The sequence below is a fragment of the Scyliorhinus canicula genome, chromosome 20 (assembly GCF_902713615.1).
Source record: "Scyliorhinus canicula chromosome 20, sScyCan1.1, whole genome shotgun sequence".
Lineage (NCBI taxonomy): Eukaryota > Metazoa > Chordata > Chondrichthyes > Carcharhiniformes > Scyliorhinidae > Scyliorhinus > Scyliorhinus canicula.
The window spans coordinates 59,271,173-59,286,450 of record NC_052165.1 but is presented as its reverse complement, the minus strand read 5'-3'; the positions used below and the strand labels follow the sequence as shown (position 1 = coordinate 59,286,450).

The window sequence follows — 15,278 nt, the reverse complement described above, 5'->3', positions numbered from 1 at the left end:
TTAGATCATGGTTGATCTGTATCTCAACTGCATTTAACCTTTGTTCTGTATCCAGAAGACATAGGAGCAGAAGTCAGCCATTCAGCCCATCAAGTCTGCTCCACCATTCAATGAGATCATGATTGATCTAATATGAAATCCTCAACTCCACTTTCCCGCCTTATTCCCATAATTCTCGATTCCCTTAAAAATCTGCCTATTTCAGCCTTGAACATATGTTTTTTTAAAAATGTATTTTATTACAAACATGTATCAGAACAAGTTATAGTGAACAAACACCCCGGGAAACATGCTACCAACAATCAACCATACAGCCTGTACAGATTTTTCCTCTTTTTCACCCCCTTCCTCGCCCACGATGAACAGCCCCTCTAACACGGTCACAAACATCCTCCACCTTTCCTCAAACCCCTCTGAAGAGCCCCTTAACTCTTACTTTATCTTCTCCCATCGCAGGAAGTCGTACAGGTCACCCAACTAAGACACTACCCCCGGTGGAGATGCCGACCGGCACTCCAGCAAAATTTGCCGGCATGCAATCAGAGAGGCGAAGGCCACGACATCGGCCTTCCTCCTCTCTATGACCTCCGGCTTCTTTGAAACCCTAAATATCACCACAAAGGGTCCGAGTCCACCTTCTTCTCCACTATCCTGGCTAAGGCCGTGAACACTCCCATCCCAATCTTCCCAATTTTTTGAAATTCCAAAACATGTGTGTAATTCGCCCCCACCTCTCACACTCATCTGCTACCCCCTGAAAGAACCCACTCATTCTCGCACGAGTCATATGCACCCTGTGCACCACCTTAAAATGTATCAGGCTCATCCTTGCACAAGAAGTAGTCCCGTTTACCCTACGTAGTGCCTCACTCCATGCTCCCCATTGATCTCCCATCCCAACCTTCTTCCCATTTCTCCTTGATCTTCACCACCCGCTCACCTCCCTGCTCCCCCAGCCACCTATATATATATCCCCAATTTTTCCCTCCCCTTCCACATCCGGAAGCAGCAGTCGTTCCAGCAGGGTATATCCCAGCAATCTAGGGAACCCCTTCCAGACCTTTCGTGCAAAGTCCCTAACCTGCAGATAGCTGAGCTCACTACCCCTCGGCAGCTCTATCCTCTCCCATAGCTCCTCCTGACTGGCGAGCCCTTCCTCCAAATACAGATCCCTCACCTTGACCAGCCCCACTTCCCTCCACCTCCATTATACGCTATCTATCCCCCCTGGCTCAAACTCATGATTCTCGCACACTGGCGTTAGCACCGACATCCCTTCCACCCTATAATGCCTCCTCAATTGATTCCATATCTTCACTGTGGACTGCACCACTGGGCTCCCTGAATACCTACTCGGAGCCATTGGCAATGCTGCCGTCACCAGAGCGCTCAAACTAGACCCCTTACAAGGTTCCTCCTCCATCGTAACCCACTCTACCCCTTCTCCTTCTGACCACTGCCGCACCTTGTCCACATTCGCCGCCCAATAATACTGAAGTAAATTCAGCAACGCCAACCCCCCCTGCTGCCTCTGTAACAGAGTCCTCCCCACACTTGGCACTTTCCCCGCCCATATAAAGTCAGAAATGATATCGTCCACATTCCGAAAAAAGGCCTTTGGTATAAAGATTGGGAGAACTTGAAAGATAAACAGGAACCTCGACAGAATATTTATTTTCGCCATTTGGACCCTCCCCGCTAGTGTTAAGTTCAGTGTATCCCACCTTTTAAGATTCCCCCTAGCCTCCTCCACCAGCTTCGTTAAGTTACACTTATGGAGCCCGATCCATTCCCTCACTACCTGAATCCCCAAATACCTAAACCTATCCCTCTCTAGCCTTGAACATACTTAACAACCCACCCTCTGTGGTAAAGAATTCCACAGATTCACTACCCTATGAGAGAAGATATTCCTCCTCATCTTGGTCTTAAGTCTGAGATTATGCCCTCTGGTCCTAGAATCTCCCGCAATAGGAAACAACCTCTCCACATCTACACTGTCAAGCCAGCCCCCTGATAATCCAATATGCCACAATAATGGTTGCCTCTCATTCTTCTAAACCTCAATGAGTACAGGCTCAATCTACTCAACCTCTTCTCATAAGGAAATCCTCCCATACCCGGGATCAACTGAGTGAACCTTCTGCCTCCAATGTCAGTATATCTTTCCTTAGATAAGGGGACCAAAAATTGTTCACAGTATTCCAGGTGTGATCTAACCAGTGTCTTATATAGTTTTAGCAGGGCTTCTGTATTTTTATATTTCATTCCCTTGAAATAAAGGCCAACATTTCATTTGCCTTTCCAATTACCTGCTGAATTTGCATGCAAGCTTTTTGTGGTTTATGCATGAGGACCCACAAATCCTTTTATGCTGCAGATTTCTGCAGTCTTTCTCCATTTAAATAGTATTCAGCTCCTTTAATCTTCATACCTAAGTGCATAACTTCACATTTTCCGACATTGTATTCCTTCTGCCAAGTTTTTGCCCACCCGCTTAACCTATATATGTGCCTCTGTAGACTCTGGGTCATTCTGAAACTTACCTTCCCATCTATTTTTGTGCCACCCACAAACTTGATCATGGTACATTCAATTCCCTCGTCCAAGCCATTAATATGTATTGTAAATAATTGTGGCCCCAGCACTAATGCCTGTGGCACTCCACAAATTACAGACTGTCATCCTGAAAATGCCCCTCTTAGCCCAGTTCTCTGTCTTCTATTCATTAGCCAATCCTCTATCCATGCTAATATACTACTCCAACACCACGGGAAGTTACCGAATTAAGTAGCCTTTTGTACAAAACCTTATTAATCACTTTTTGGAAACCCTAGTATATCAAATCTACTGATTCCCCTTTATCTATCCTGCTTGTTACCACCTCAAATAATTCTAATAAATTTTTCAGGTATGATTTCCCCTTCATGAAGCCATGCTGACTCTGCTTGATTATATTATGTATGTCTAAATGCTCCGCTATTACATCTTTTATAAATGGACTCTAACATTTTCCCAATTACAAAAGTTAAGCTAACTGGCCTACGGTTACCTTTTTTTTTCTCCCTCCCTTTTCTGAATTGGCAGTTTTCCAATACACTGGGACTTTTCCAGAATTTAAGGATTTTTGAAAGATCACTCCCAATCACTACCATCCACTATCTCTGTAGCTACTTCCTTTAATATCCTACAATGCAACCCATCATGTCCTGGGGACATATCGGACTTTGGCCCGATTAGTTTTCCTAGTGCTTTTTCTCTAGTGATAGTTACTGTATTTATTTCCTCTCCCTTTTGCCTCTTGATTACTTAGTATTTTTGGAATTCTATTACTGTCTTCAACCGTGAAGACTGACGCAAATAATTTATTTAACTCCACTGCCATTTCCTGGTTCCCAATTATTATTTCTGTAGTCTCATTCTCTAAGGGGCCTATGTTTACTATGCCTCTCGCTTACTTTTTATATATTTAAAGAAGTTCTCACTGTCTGTTTTTATATTATTTGATAGTTTACCCCCAGTTTATCTTCTCCCACATTTTTTTTTTGGTCATGTTTTGTTGGTGTTTAAAACTTTCCCAATCCTCTGGTTTACCACTCACTTTTGCCACATGGAGGGCGCGATTCTCCGCTCCCGCGCGGCATCGGGAAGGCCGTCGTGAATTCGGCCGAGTTTCACGACGGCCTCAGAGGCCGCTCCTCACACCCTATTCACCCCCCACCCCCAGGAGGCTAGGAGCGGCGTTCCGTAAATCTTGGCCGCCGGGCCTTGATGCTTGTGTCAAGGTGGCATGCCGAGAATGACGCGACGGCGGCGCCTAAGTGACGTCAGCAGCACATGCGCAGGTTGGCCGGCTCCAACCCGCGCCTGCGCGGTTGCAGTCTTCCCTTCCGTTGGCCCGCAAGACGTGGCGGCTTGATCTTGCGGGGCGGCGGAGGGGGAAAGAGTCCCTTGGAGACGCCGGCCCGACGATCGGTGGGCACCGATCGCGGCCCGTCCCCTCCCGAGCACGGCCGTGGTGCTCACTCCCCTCTCCGCCCCCACAAGCCACAAACGAAGCTTTGGCGCCATGTTCACGACGGCAGCGACCAGGTGTGGTTGCCACCGGCGTGAACAGGTCGGGAACGTCAGGCCGCTCGGCCCAACAGGGCCGGAGAATCGCCGGTTGCCGTGAAAAACGGCGAGCGGCGATTCTCCGAGCAGGGTGGTGGGAGAATCGCGGGGGGTGGGAGAATCGCAGGGGTTGCCAGGGCGGCGTGTCGTGAGTCGCCCAGCCCTCCCGCGATTCTCCTACCCGGCGTGGGGAACGGAGAATCGCGCCCAGTATGTTTTTTGCTTTCAGTTTAACTTTATCCTTCGCTTCCTTGGTTAACCATGTTTGATTTATCCCCTTCCTGGAATCCTTTTTTCTCACTGACACATATCCTTAGGTATTCTTACCAAACAAAGAATTAAATGATTTCAATTTTGAAAATTTCAGCATCCACAGCCTTTGGGTTTTAAATATCCATTAATTTTGTGTGGAAAAAATACGTCTCGATTTCACTCCAAAGTGGTGTGGCTCTAACTGTACCATTGTTCCACAGCGTTTCTGTACCAAATGTTTTGAGTATTTTGGCTAGATCATCTTCTAAAATGTAAGGGAATACACTTCAAGGTTATGCAACTTGCCTTCATAATTAAACCCTTTAAACTGATATTGTTCTGGTGAATATGAAAAGATTGTACCCTTACCAAGGCCGATATTTACTCCCAGAGTCCTCCAGGTGGGAACTGACCATGGTTCTGCACACCTGTCTCAAACTCCTAGGCATGCAGACAAGAAGTAAAATATGCCTTGATCACCACCATCCACTAATCACTCTCGAATTTGAATGTTTCTTTGTCTTTTTCTACTTTATTAATATGGATAGTTTAAAAAAAAAATTTAGAGTACACATTTCATTTTTTCCAATTATGGGGCAATTTAGCATGGCCAATCCACCTAGCCTGCACATCTTTGGCTTGTGGGGGCGAAACCCAGGCAAACACGGGGAGAATGTGCAAACTCCACACAGACGGTGACCCAGAGCCGGGATCGAACCTGGGACCTCGGCGCCGTGAGGCAGCAGGGCTAACCCACTGTGCCACCATGCTGCCCTTTAATATGGATAGTTAACATTGTTCCTCCAAAGTTTGACAGATAAATAGTTTGATATATTGTCTATCTTTGAAGCTCCAAATACACTTCAAGACTCTTCTGCCTCGCGACATCCGTATTACATTGAAATTAGGATTCCTCAGCATCCTAAATTTCAAAGACCGTAAAACTGTTGAACCCGCTACCTTTTTAATGTTTCCATATTCCTGCAATTTTCAGGCATTCAAAACTGGTATCATCTTCTTACTACTTTATGCAACATCTAGCCCCTTTCCCCCAACCTTGCCTGTGCAAAACATAATGGCTCTTCACCTCACTTTCTCTCAGTTCTTAATTCAAAGCCACAGCAACAAGAGAAGCTGCACGTGGCCTGTGGGAGTTGCTAGTGGTCCTCAGACTTCACGACATACTGCCCCAAACATGAGTGCTTTAAATCCGGGCCTGTTAACAGTGCAGAAAGGGAAAGGGCAAAGGAAAGAAAAAATATACTGAAACAGATTGATGAGATGAGAAATGGCAATCATCAAAAGTTTATCTCTCGAAAAGTTTAATATTTGCAAACAAAATAGGAATCACGGCCAAGATTTGTGAACTGGGTAAAGTTATTACATAAGGAGCCGAAGGCAAGTGTCCGCACGAACAATATCAGTTCGAGATACTTCTCTCTCCACCATGGGACGAGGCAGGAATGTCCTATGTCCCCTCTGCTGTTTGCGCTTGCGATTGAGCCGTTGGCCATCGCATTAAGAAGTTCGGGAGCATGGAAAGGAATAGTGAGGGGGTGAATAGAGCATAGGGTGTCCTTATGTGCCGACGACTTGCTGCTGTACGTGTCGGAGCCGAATGCGTCGATAGGAGGAATATTGGAGTTGCTGCAGGTATTTGGGTCTTTCTATGGGTACAAGCTGAACTTGGACAAGAGTGAGTATTTTGTGGTGTCTCAACGAGGGGTGGGGGCAGGGGTGGGGGGGGGGGGGGGGGCGGCTGCCATTCCGTAGGGCAGGGACCCACTTTAGGTATTTGGGGGTGGAGGTTGCGTGGGAGTGGGGAAGACTTCGTAGATACAACATCACTAGTTTAGTGGGGAGAGTGAAAGCCGATCTGGCAAGGTGGGATGGTCTCCCTCTGTCACTGACGGGTCGGGTACAGGCGGTTAAAATGAATGTGTTGCCACGATTTCTGTTTCAATGCCTACCGGTTTTCCTGCCAAAGTCTTTTTCAGGGAGATTGAGGGGAGGATTACCTCGTTTGCATGGGGAGGGAAGGTGGCCAGAGTGAGGAAGGTGCTGCTACAGAGGGGAAGGCAGGCAGGGGGTTTGGGTCTCCCGAACCTGATGTACTACTACTGGGCGACGAATGTGGAGAAGGTGCGGAGCTGGGTCAGAGAGGTTGATTCCCAGTAGGTCAGAATGGAGGAGAGTTTGTGCAGGGAGTCGGGACTGAAAGCACTAGCAACAGCGCTGCTCCCGATAGCTCTGGGGAAATACTCTGAGTCCGGTAGTAATAGCTTCATTGAAAACCTGGAGGCAGTTTCGCCAGCACTTCAGGTTGGGGGCAGGGTTGAGGGAAATGCCGATTCTGGAGAACCACAGATTTGAGCCAGGGAGGTGCGACGGAAGCTTTCGGAAATGGGAAGAGAAGGGGATTAAGACTCTAAAAGATTTGTTTCTTCGGGGTCGATTTGCAGGATTGAGGGAGCTGGAAGCGAAGTATGGGCTGGAGCAGGGAGAAGTGTTTAGGTATATGCAGGTTCGGGACTTTGCCAGGAAGGAGATACAGAGCTTCCCGGAGGAACCGGCCTCCACGTTGTTGGAGGAGGTGCTGGCGGCAAGGGGACTGGAGAAGGGGACAGTGTCAGCGGTATACGGAGGTATGTTGGAAAAGGATAAGGCACAACTGGAAGGGATCAAAGCGAAGTGGGAGGAAGAATTGGGAGAGGTTATAGAGGAGGGGGTCTGGTGTGAGGTGCTCCTAAGAGTGAATGCCTTCACCTCGTGTGCGAGGTTGGGGCTGATACAGCTGAAGGTGCTGTACAGAGCACACCTCACGAGGGCGAGGAGGAGCTGATTCTTTGAAGAGGTAGAAGATGTGTGTGAAAGTTGCGGGGGGGGGGGGGGGGGGGCGCCAATCACATTCATATGTTTTGATCCTGTCCAAAGCTAGGGGAGTACTGGAAGGAGGTGTTTAGGGTAATTTCCAAAGTGGTGCACCTGAAGCTGGACCCGGGTCCCCTGGAGGCCATATTCGGGGTGTCGGACCAGCCGGGGTTGGAAACGGGTGCGGAGGCAGATATCATAGCCTTCGCCTCGTTGATCGCCCGAAGGCGGATCCTGCTGGGATGGAGAGCAGCCTCTCCACCCTGTGGTGGTGGTGGTGGTGGTTGTTGGGTTACAGGTATAGGGTGGATACGTAGGTTTGAGTAGGGTGATCATTGGTCGGCACAACATCGAGGGCCGAAGGGCCTGTTCTGTGCTGTACTGTTCTATGTTCTATGTTCTATGTTCTATTTGTTTATGTTAACGTGCGGGCTGATGCCTGGACATGGTGGGAGGATGGGATCGTTGTTACTGTTATGGGGTTTGAGATATTTGTTGTTGGTTATTGATTGTTGTTGGGTGTAAATTCGGGAGATGAATTGTGAAAAAGGAGAATAAAAATATTAAAGAAAAAATAGGAATCACAAAATCACACTAGTACCTAATCATTGGATGGGGGGAAAAACATGCATTTTTAAATGTCCCATTTATTAAACGCTCACAAGATGGAGACCTCTGCACAACAAAGAGGGAGGGAGCCTTGGTAACATTAACTTTGCAACAAACTTCTTGCTAGCCTGACAATGGGGTTATGTGTCCATTTTTTAAAGTGGCCTTCACAGGAGGTGAGGTAATATTAGTTGGTAGACTGCATGGTGACAGTGAACTAATAGGATCATTGCTTATATTTTCAAAGATTCTCAACGCGACGAATGGAGAAATTTCTCCGCATCACAGCCCTAAATTGCCAACTCCTTATTGTAAGACCATGACCCCTAGTTCTAGACTGCCCAGCCAAGAGAAACAGCCTCCCAAAAATCCATCCTGTCAAACCCCTGAAGAATTTTACATTTAAGGTAGTTTGCTGCTCATTCTACTAAACTCTAGGCAGAGTTGACCAATCCCTTCTCATGGATCAACACCCTCATGCCAGGCAAGGAATCAATCTGGCAGAACTTTGTTGCACTTCCTTTAACATTGTTCTTTAGATAACAAGACCAAAACTATAGTAATCCATGTGTCTCTCAACAAGGTAATTATAGAGAGATTCTACACAATACAGCAAGATTACCAGGTTATTCAGGGTTTGCAGGTTAGAGAAGAGCATCTCACTTACCCGGTTATCGTATACCTTCTTTAGTGCTTCATATCTTATGGACCCCTGGAAGATTACTCCCTGAAATGTGTTGTTTTTATCACTAGCGACAAGCTCAACGCAGACCATTTCTCCCTCCCCCACTGACATGTCACTGAATACCTGCACAAAACAGAAGAGGTTACATAGCAACAGCAATATTGACAGATGCAAAAGGCAAAATCACAGATTCTTCAACTAGAATAACCAACACCTCGATATTACCAATTAGACAATATTGTCTCATGAATGAAAGAAAGTCACCATAACCCCAGAGTACTAAAGGTTGCTTTCCCCTTTGGTGATTTAACCGGAGGGTCGCCACATCTCAGGCGAGGGGTAAGGTTGAGAAAGCTGGGCCTTCATGGATAACTTTAGCTTTTGCATAAGAATCAGGGGCAAATTTACTCAATGTCCAGGCATCCACCGCACTCTGGATTCGGGCGGGAATGGAACCCACGCCTTTGGTGATGATCCGCATCACGAACCAGCCGTCCAGCCAACTAAGATAATGGGCCAGGTTCTTCCACCCAACCCGCCACAAGATTGCCATGGGCGATCCATTGACCTCAGGCGGGAATTTCCTGATGCCGGGTTGGCTGGGTCAGAGAATCCCGCACATTGTCTAATATCGTTATCCACATTCTGCAAAGATCTTAAAAGTTATCTCTTGTTCGTTTAATTTTTTAGTCTAGCATTGAACAACGCACATTAATCCCTCGAGTTGAAAGCAAACTTCTTAGCCATACCTATCATAGCACAACTCCAAGTAGGATCAAGAAACAGGTGTAACCAAAGTAGGCAACTGTAACAAATGGGAGTCAAAAAACTAGCCTGGATAATTATCTGAGAGAGAAAATTGATCTAAATCGCTCCTTACGGCTTACTTTGAATTAGCCAAGCCTAACGTTATGAAAATATGTCATTCTATCAAGTCAGCTGAGATCACCTCCCTCCACTAAAACTGTATGCCTCTGTCAGCTCCTACTCTGTGAATAAAATAGTCAACAAATGATTATTAATTTTACAATTTGGTGCAATCTTAGATGTTCCATTTAAGAGTTGAGACAGACCGCAATCTTCTTTCTAGAAAAGCCAGATGAGGCATTACTTATTCGAAGATTCTTCCCTGAACTAATAAAGAAACGTATCTGAAGACTGAAAAGGACTCTTGTATTAACATACACTCCTGTATACGACTGAGAGGGCCAAGGGCGGTGGACTGTGCCAATAATTAGCTGAGCTACCCAGCATGCAACACCGCTGAGGAAAGGGTACTGGAATTGGAAATCAACAACGACTTGATTCAGGAAATGTTACACCCTGCTAGACGAATACGAAAAACAGGATCGAATAGAATTAAGGAAATTGTCATTGAGAGGAAACTAGATTAAAACAAAGTAAACTGGCAAAATAAATCTCTCAGAGAAAATACAGATATATTTAGCTTGGCTATCATGCACCGGAAAAAGGCACAGATCACAACTGATCTTGAATTGAAATCAAAGAGAAAAAAAACATGAATTATTTCTTCTTGAGGCACAAGACTGCTGACCCCTTTGTAATGATATGCGAACACACACATAATGATATACAGACAAGCAGCTAATGGACATGACCAATAAGCAGGCAGGACACTCAGGGGTGGGATCTGACTATAAAAGGCACGAGGCACTCACACTCCACCTCTTTCCACTGATGAACATCTAGAGAGTCAATCAAGGGTGTTGTTACAATCTCACACCACGTGGCTAAGAGCTAGTCTGGTTCAGTCAGACAGAGTAACCACACTTAAGTTAGCAGAGAGTCGAACTCACAGAGAACTGTGCTAACTGTGCTATTAGTTCAATAAACCTGACTGAACTAACTTCAAGGTCTGGAGTATCTTTTTGATCAATGCTACATCCAGTTGTAGCCAGTGTTATACCAGTGTACCTAACACGACACCCTTAACTCAGCAAGCTATTCATCTAGGGATCTTTGCACTAACAACGAACTGTTAACTGACCTTAGCATGTGTCCATCATTAACTGCTCAATTCCACTGTAAAGTTCAAAAACTCTTTGTTCCTATGATGTGGAGATGCTGGCGTTGGACTGGGGTGAGCACAGTAAGAAGTCTTACAACACCAGGTTAAAGTCCAACATGTTTGTTTCAAACACTAGCTTTCGGAGCACTGCTCCTTCCTCAGGTGAATGAAGAGGTATGTTCCAGAAACATACATATAGACAAATTCAAAAATGCCAGCCAATGCTTAGAAAGCGAGCATTTGCAGGTAATTGAATCTTTACAGATCCAGAGATAGGGGTAACCCCAGGTTAAAGAGGTGTGAATTGTCTCAAGCCAGGACAGTTGGTAGGATTTTGCAAGCCCAGGCCAGATGGTTGGGGATGAATGTAATGCGACATGAATCCCAGGTCCCAGTTGAGGCTGTACTCATGTGTGCGGAACATGGCTATAAGTTTTTGCTCGGCGATTCTGTGTTGTCGCGTGTCCTGAAGACCGCCTTGGAGAACGCTTACCCGAAGATCAGAGGCTGGATGCCCTTGACTGCTGAAGTGTTCCCCGACTGGAAGGGAACATTCCTGCCTGGTGATTGTCGCGCGATGTCCGTTCATTCGTTGTCGCAGTGTCTGCATGGTCTCGCCAATGTACCACGCTTCGGGACATCCTTTCCTGCAGGGTATGAGGTAGACAACGTTGGCCGAGTTGCACGAGTATGTACCGCGCACCTGATGTGTTCTCACGTGTAATGGTGGTAGCCATGTCGATGATCTGGCACGTCTTGCAGAGATTGCCATGGCAGGGTTGCGTGGTGTTGTGGGTCGCTGTTCTGAAGGCTGGACAGTTTGCTGCAAACAATGGTTTGTTTGAGGTTGCGCGGTTGTTTGAAGGCAAGTGGTGTTGGTGTGGGGATGACCTTGGCAAGATGTTCATCTTCATCGATGACGTGTTGGAGGCTGTAAAGAAGATGTCATAGTTTCTTCGCTCCAGGAAAGTACTGGACGACGGAGGGTACTCTGTCGGTTGTGGCCTGTGTTTGTCTTCTGAGGAGGTCGGTGTGGTTTTTTGCTGTGGCGTTTGCTGGAACGGTCGATCGATGAGTCGAGTGCCATACGCCGTTTGTACGAGGGCATCTTTCAGCGTCTGTAGATGTCTGTTACGCTCCTCCTGGTCTGAACAGATCCTGTGTATACGGACAGCTTGTCCATAGAGGATGGCTGTTTAGGGTGGAAGATGGAGAAGTGGAGCATCGTGAGGTTATCCGTGGGCTTGCGGTAAAGTGAAATGATGAAGTGACCGTCCTTGATGGAGACGAGTGTGTCGAAGAATGCAACTGATTTTGGAGAGTAGTCCATGGTGAGTCTGATGGTGGGATGGAACTTATTGATGTCATTGTGTAGTCGTTTCAGTGATTCTTCGCCGTGGGTCCAAAGGAAAAAAATGTAATTGATGTATCTGGTGTATAACGTCAGTTGAAGGTCCTGTGCGGTGAGGAGGTCTTGTTCAAACTTGTGCATGAAGATGTTGGCGTATTGAGGTGCGAATCATCCCCCACCATCTGGCCTGGGCTTGCGAAATCCTACCAACTGTCCTGGCTTGAGACAATTCACACCTCTTTAACCTGGGGTTACCCCTATCTTTGCATCTGTAAAGATTCAATTAACTGCAAATGCGCGCATTCTAAGCATTGTCTGGCTCTTTGAATTTATCTATATATATGTTTCTGGAACACACCTCTTCATTCACCTGAGGATGGAGCAGTGCTCTGAAAGCTAGTGTTTGAAACAAACATGTTGGGCTTTAACCTGGTGTTGTAAGACTTCTTTGTTCCTAGTCACTGTGTCCATTCCTTAAGTCCTGTTGCTTTCCATTCTCTGTACCAATGATTCTCAATAGGTCATTTTATGACTCTGGTGCTTTATATCTCCCTGGTCTCCTCAATTTACCTCTGTTTCCCAGTCGATTTTCATTTCGGAGACTCCTTAGGACTTTTATTTTGCATTGAACACATTAATTAATTAGATGTCACCATCAACAATATATTGTATGTATTTTGTGGCTTTAAGATCATAAAAAATTCCAAGGCTCTTCACATTATAAAACAAAAAGTTGATGCCTAGCCACATCTGGAGATATTAGAGAGAGGACCAAAGGTTCAGTTAAAGAGGTGGATTTTAAGAGGAGGAATGAATAGTAGAGACATTTATGAAGGAGATTCCAGAGTATAGGACCTTGGCAGTTACAGCACGGTCAGCAACAGTGCAGAAGTTAAAATCGGAATGCACAATAGGCCAGAATTGAAGGAGAGCAGATATCTCAGAGGGTTGTGGGAATGAAGGAGAAGCAGATCTCGGCAGGGATGGAGGAGAAGCAGATATCACGGAGGGTTGGGGGATGGAGGAGAAGCAGATATCTCAGAGGGTTGGTGGATGGAGAGCAGATATCTCGGAGGGTTGGGGGCTGGAGGAGAGCAGATATCTCGGAGGGTTGGGGGCTGGAGGAGAGCAGATATCACGGAGGGTTGGGGGCTGGAGTAGCAGATATCTCGGCGGGTTGGGGGATGGAGGAGAAGCAGATATCTCAGAGGGTTGGTGGATGGAGAGCAGATATCTCGGAGGGTTGGGGGCTGGAGGAGAGCAGATATCTCGGAGGGTTGTGGGATGGAGGAGAAGCAGATATCTCGGAGGGTTGGGGCTGGAGGAGAGCAGATATCTCGGAGGATTGCAGGACGGAGAAGCAGATATCTCGGAGGGTTGGGGGCTGGAGGAGAGCAGATATCTCGGAGGGTTGGGGGCTGGAGGAGAGCAGATATCTCGGACGGTTGGGGGCTGGAGGAGAGCAGATATCTCGGAGGGTTGGGGGCTGGAGGAGAGCAGATATCACGGAGGGTTGGGGCTGGAGGAGAGCAGATATCTCGGAGGGTTGGGGATGGAGGAGAGCAGATATCACGGAGGGTTGGGGGATGGAGGAGAGCAGATATCTCGGAGGGTTGGGGATGGAGGAGAGCAGATATCTCGGAGAGTTGGGGGCTGGAGGAGAGCAGATATCTCGGAGGGTTGGGGATGGAGGAGAGCAGATATCTCGGAGGGTTGGGGGATGGAGGAGAGCAGATATCTCGGAGGGTTGGGGGATGGAGGAGAGCAGATATCTCGGAGGGTTGGGGGATGGAGGAGAGCAGATATCATGGAGGGTTGTGGAGATGGAGAAGCAGATATCATGGAGGGTTGGGGGCTGGAGGAGAGCAGATATCTCGGAGGGTTGGGGGCTGGAGGAGAGCAGATATCTCGGAGGGTTGGGGATGGAGGAGAGCAGATATCTCGGAGGGTTGGGGGATGGAGGAGAGCAGATATCTCGGAGGGTTGGGGGCTGGAGGAGAGCAGATATCTCGGAGGGTTGGGGTTGGAGGAGAGCAGATATCTCGGAGGGTTGGGGGATGGAGGAGAGCAGATATCTCGGAGGGTTTGGGGCTGGAGGAGAGCAGATATCTCGGAGGGTTGGGGGCTGGAGGAGAGCAGATATCTCGGAGGGTTGGGGGCTGGAGGAGAGCAGATATCTCGGAGGGTTGGGGATGGAGGAGAGCAGATATCTCGGAGGGTTGGGGGATGGAGGAGAGCAGATATCTCGGAGGGTTGGGGGCTGGAGGAGAGCAGATATCATGGAGGGTTGTGGAGATGGAGAAGCAGATATCACGGAGGGTTGGGGATGGAGGAGAGCAGATATCATGGAGGGTAGTGGAGATGGAGAAGCAGATATCACGGAGGGTTGGGGATGGAGGAGAGCAGATATCATGGAGGGTTGTGGAGATGGAGAAGCAGATATCACGGAGGGTTGCGGGGATGAAAGAGAGCAGACATCTCGAAGGTTAAGTGGATTAGTTAGAGCAGCAGCTGGAAGCACTGAGGAGCATACAAATAGCTGAAATTGTTATAGAGAATAGCTACAGAGATGTGGTCACACCCAAGGTACAGGAAGGTAGATGGGTGACCGCCAGACGGGGTAGGCAGATAGTTCAGGGGTCCCCTATGGCTGTCCCTCTATCTAACAAGTATGCTGATAAGGGGGAAGGTCCATCAGGAGACAGTAGCAGCAGTGGCCAAAGCAAAGGCACTAGGACTAATCCTGCTGCACAGACGGGGATACAAATCGTAGCAAAGCAATAGTGGTAGAGAATTTAATAGTCAGGGGCACAGATAGACACTTCTGTGGCCGTAAAAGGGATGCCCCCCTGGTGCCAGGGTCCTCTGAGCGGGTACAAAGCATTGTAAAACGGGAGGGAAATCAGACAGAGGTCATTGTCCACTGGCACAAATAACATAGGTAGAAAGAGTATCGAGGCTAGCGACAGGGATCTAGTGCAGCTGAACACGTGGCTAAAGAACTGGTGCAGGAGAGAATGCTTCAGTGTTTTTGATCATTGGGATGTCTTCCAGGGAAGGTGGGGCCAATACAAGGACGGGTCACACAAGAACTGGAGAGGCACCAACACCCTGTCTGGGAGGTTTGCTAGTATGGTTCAGGTGGGTTTGAACTAATGTGGCAGGGGGGTGGTAATCAGAATAGTAAGCCAGCAAGTGTAGAGACTGGGGATGAGCATGGTACCACAGTCAGGCTGGCTAAGAGGAAGGGAAGGCTGGAGAAGGTCATACTCCGTGGGTCTGGAGATCTGGAGTGTATCTGCTTCAATGCAGGGAGTATAACAGGGAAAACAGATGAACTTAGAGACTTGATTCATGCACGGAACTTG

At 47.5% G+C, this 15,278-nt stretch overlaps 1 protein-coding gene across 2 annotated transcripts in view; it reads right to left on the bottom strand.

Annotated features, from left to right (window-relative positions):
- Nucleotides 1-15,278, bottom strand: part of kiaa0930 (KIAA0930 ortholog) — a 139,837-nt gene that overhangs the window by 20,294 nt on the left and 104,265 nt on the right. For both annotated transcript variants that reach the window (XM_038780773.1, XM_038780774.1), the window contains exon 6: nt 8,513-8,653. In XM_038780773.1, coding sequence (XP_038636701.1) covers nt 8,513-8,653 — 141 coding nt within the window. The remainder of the gene's footprint in view (nt 1-8,512; nt 8,654-15,278) is intronic.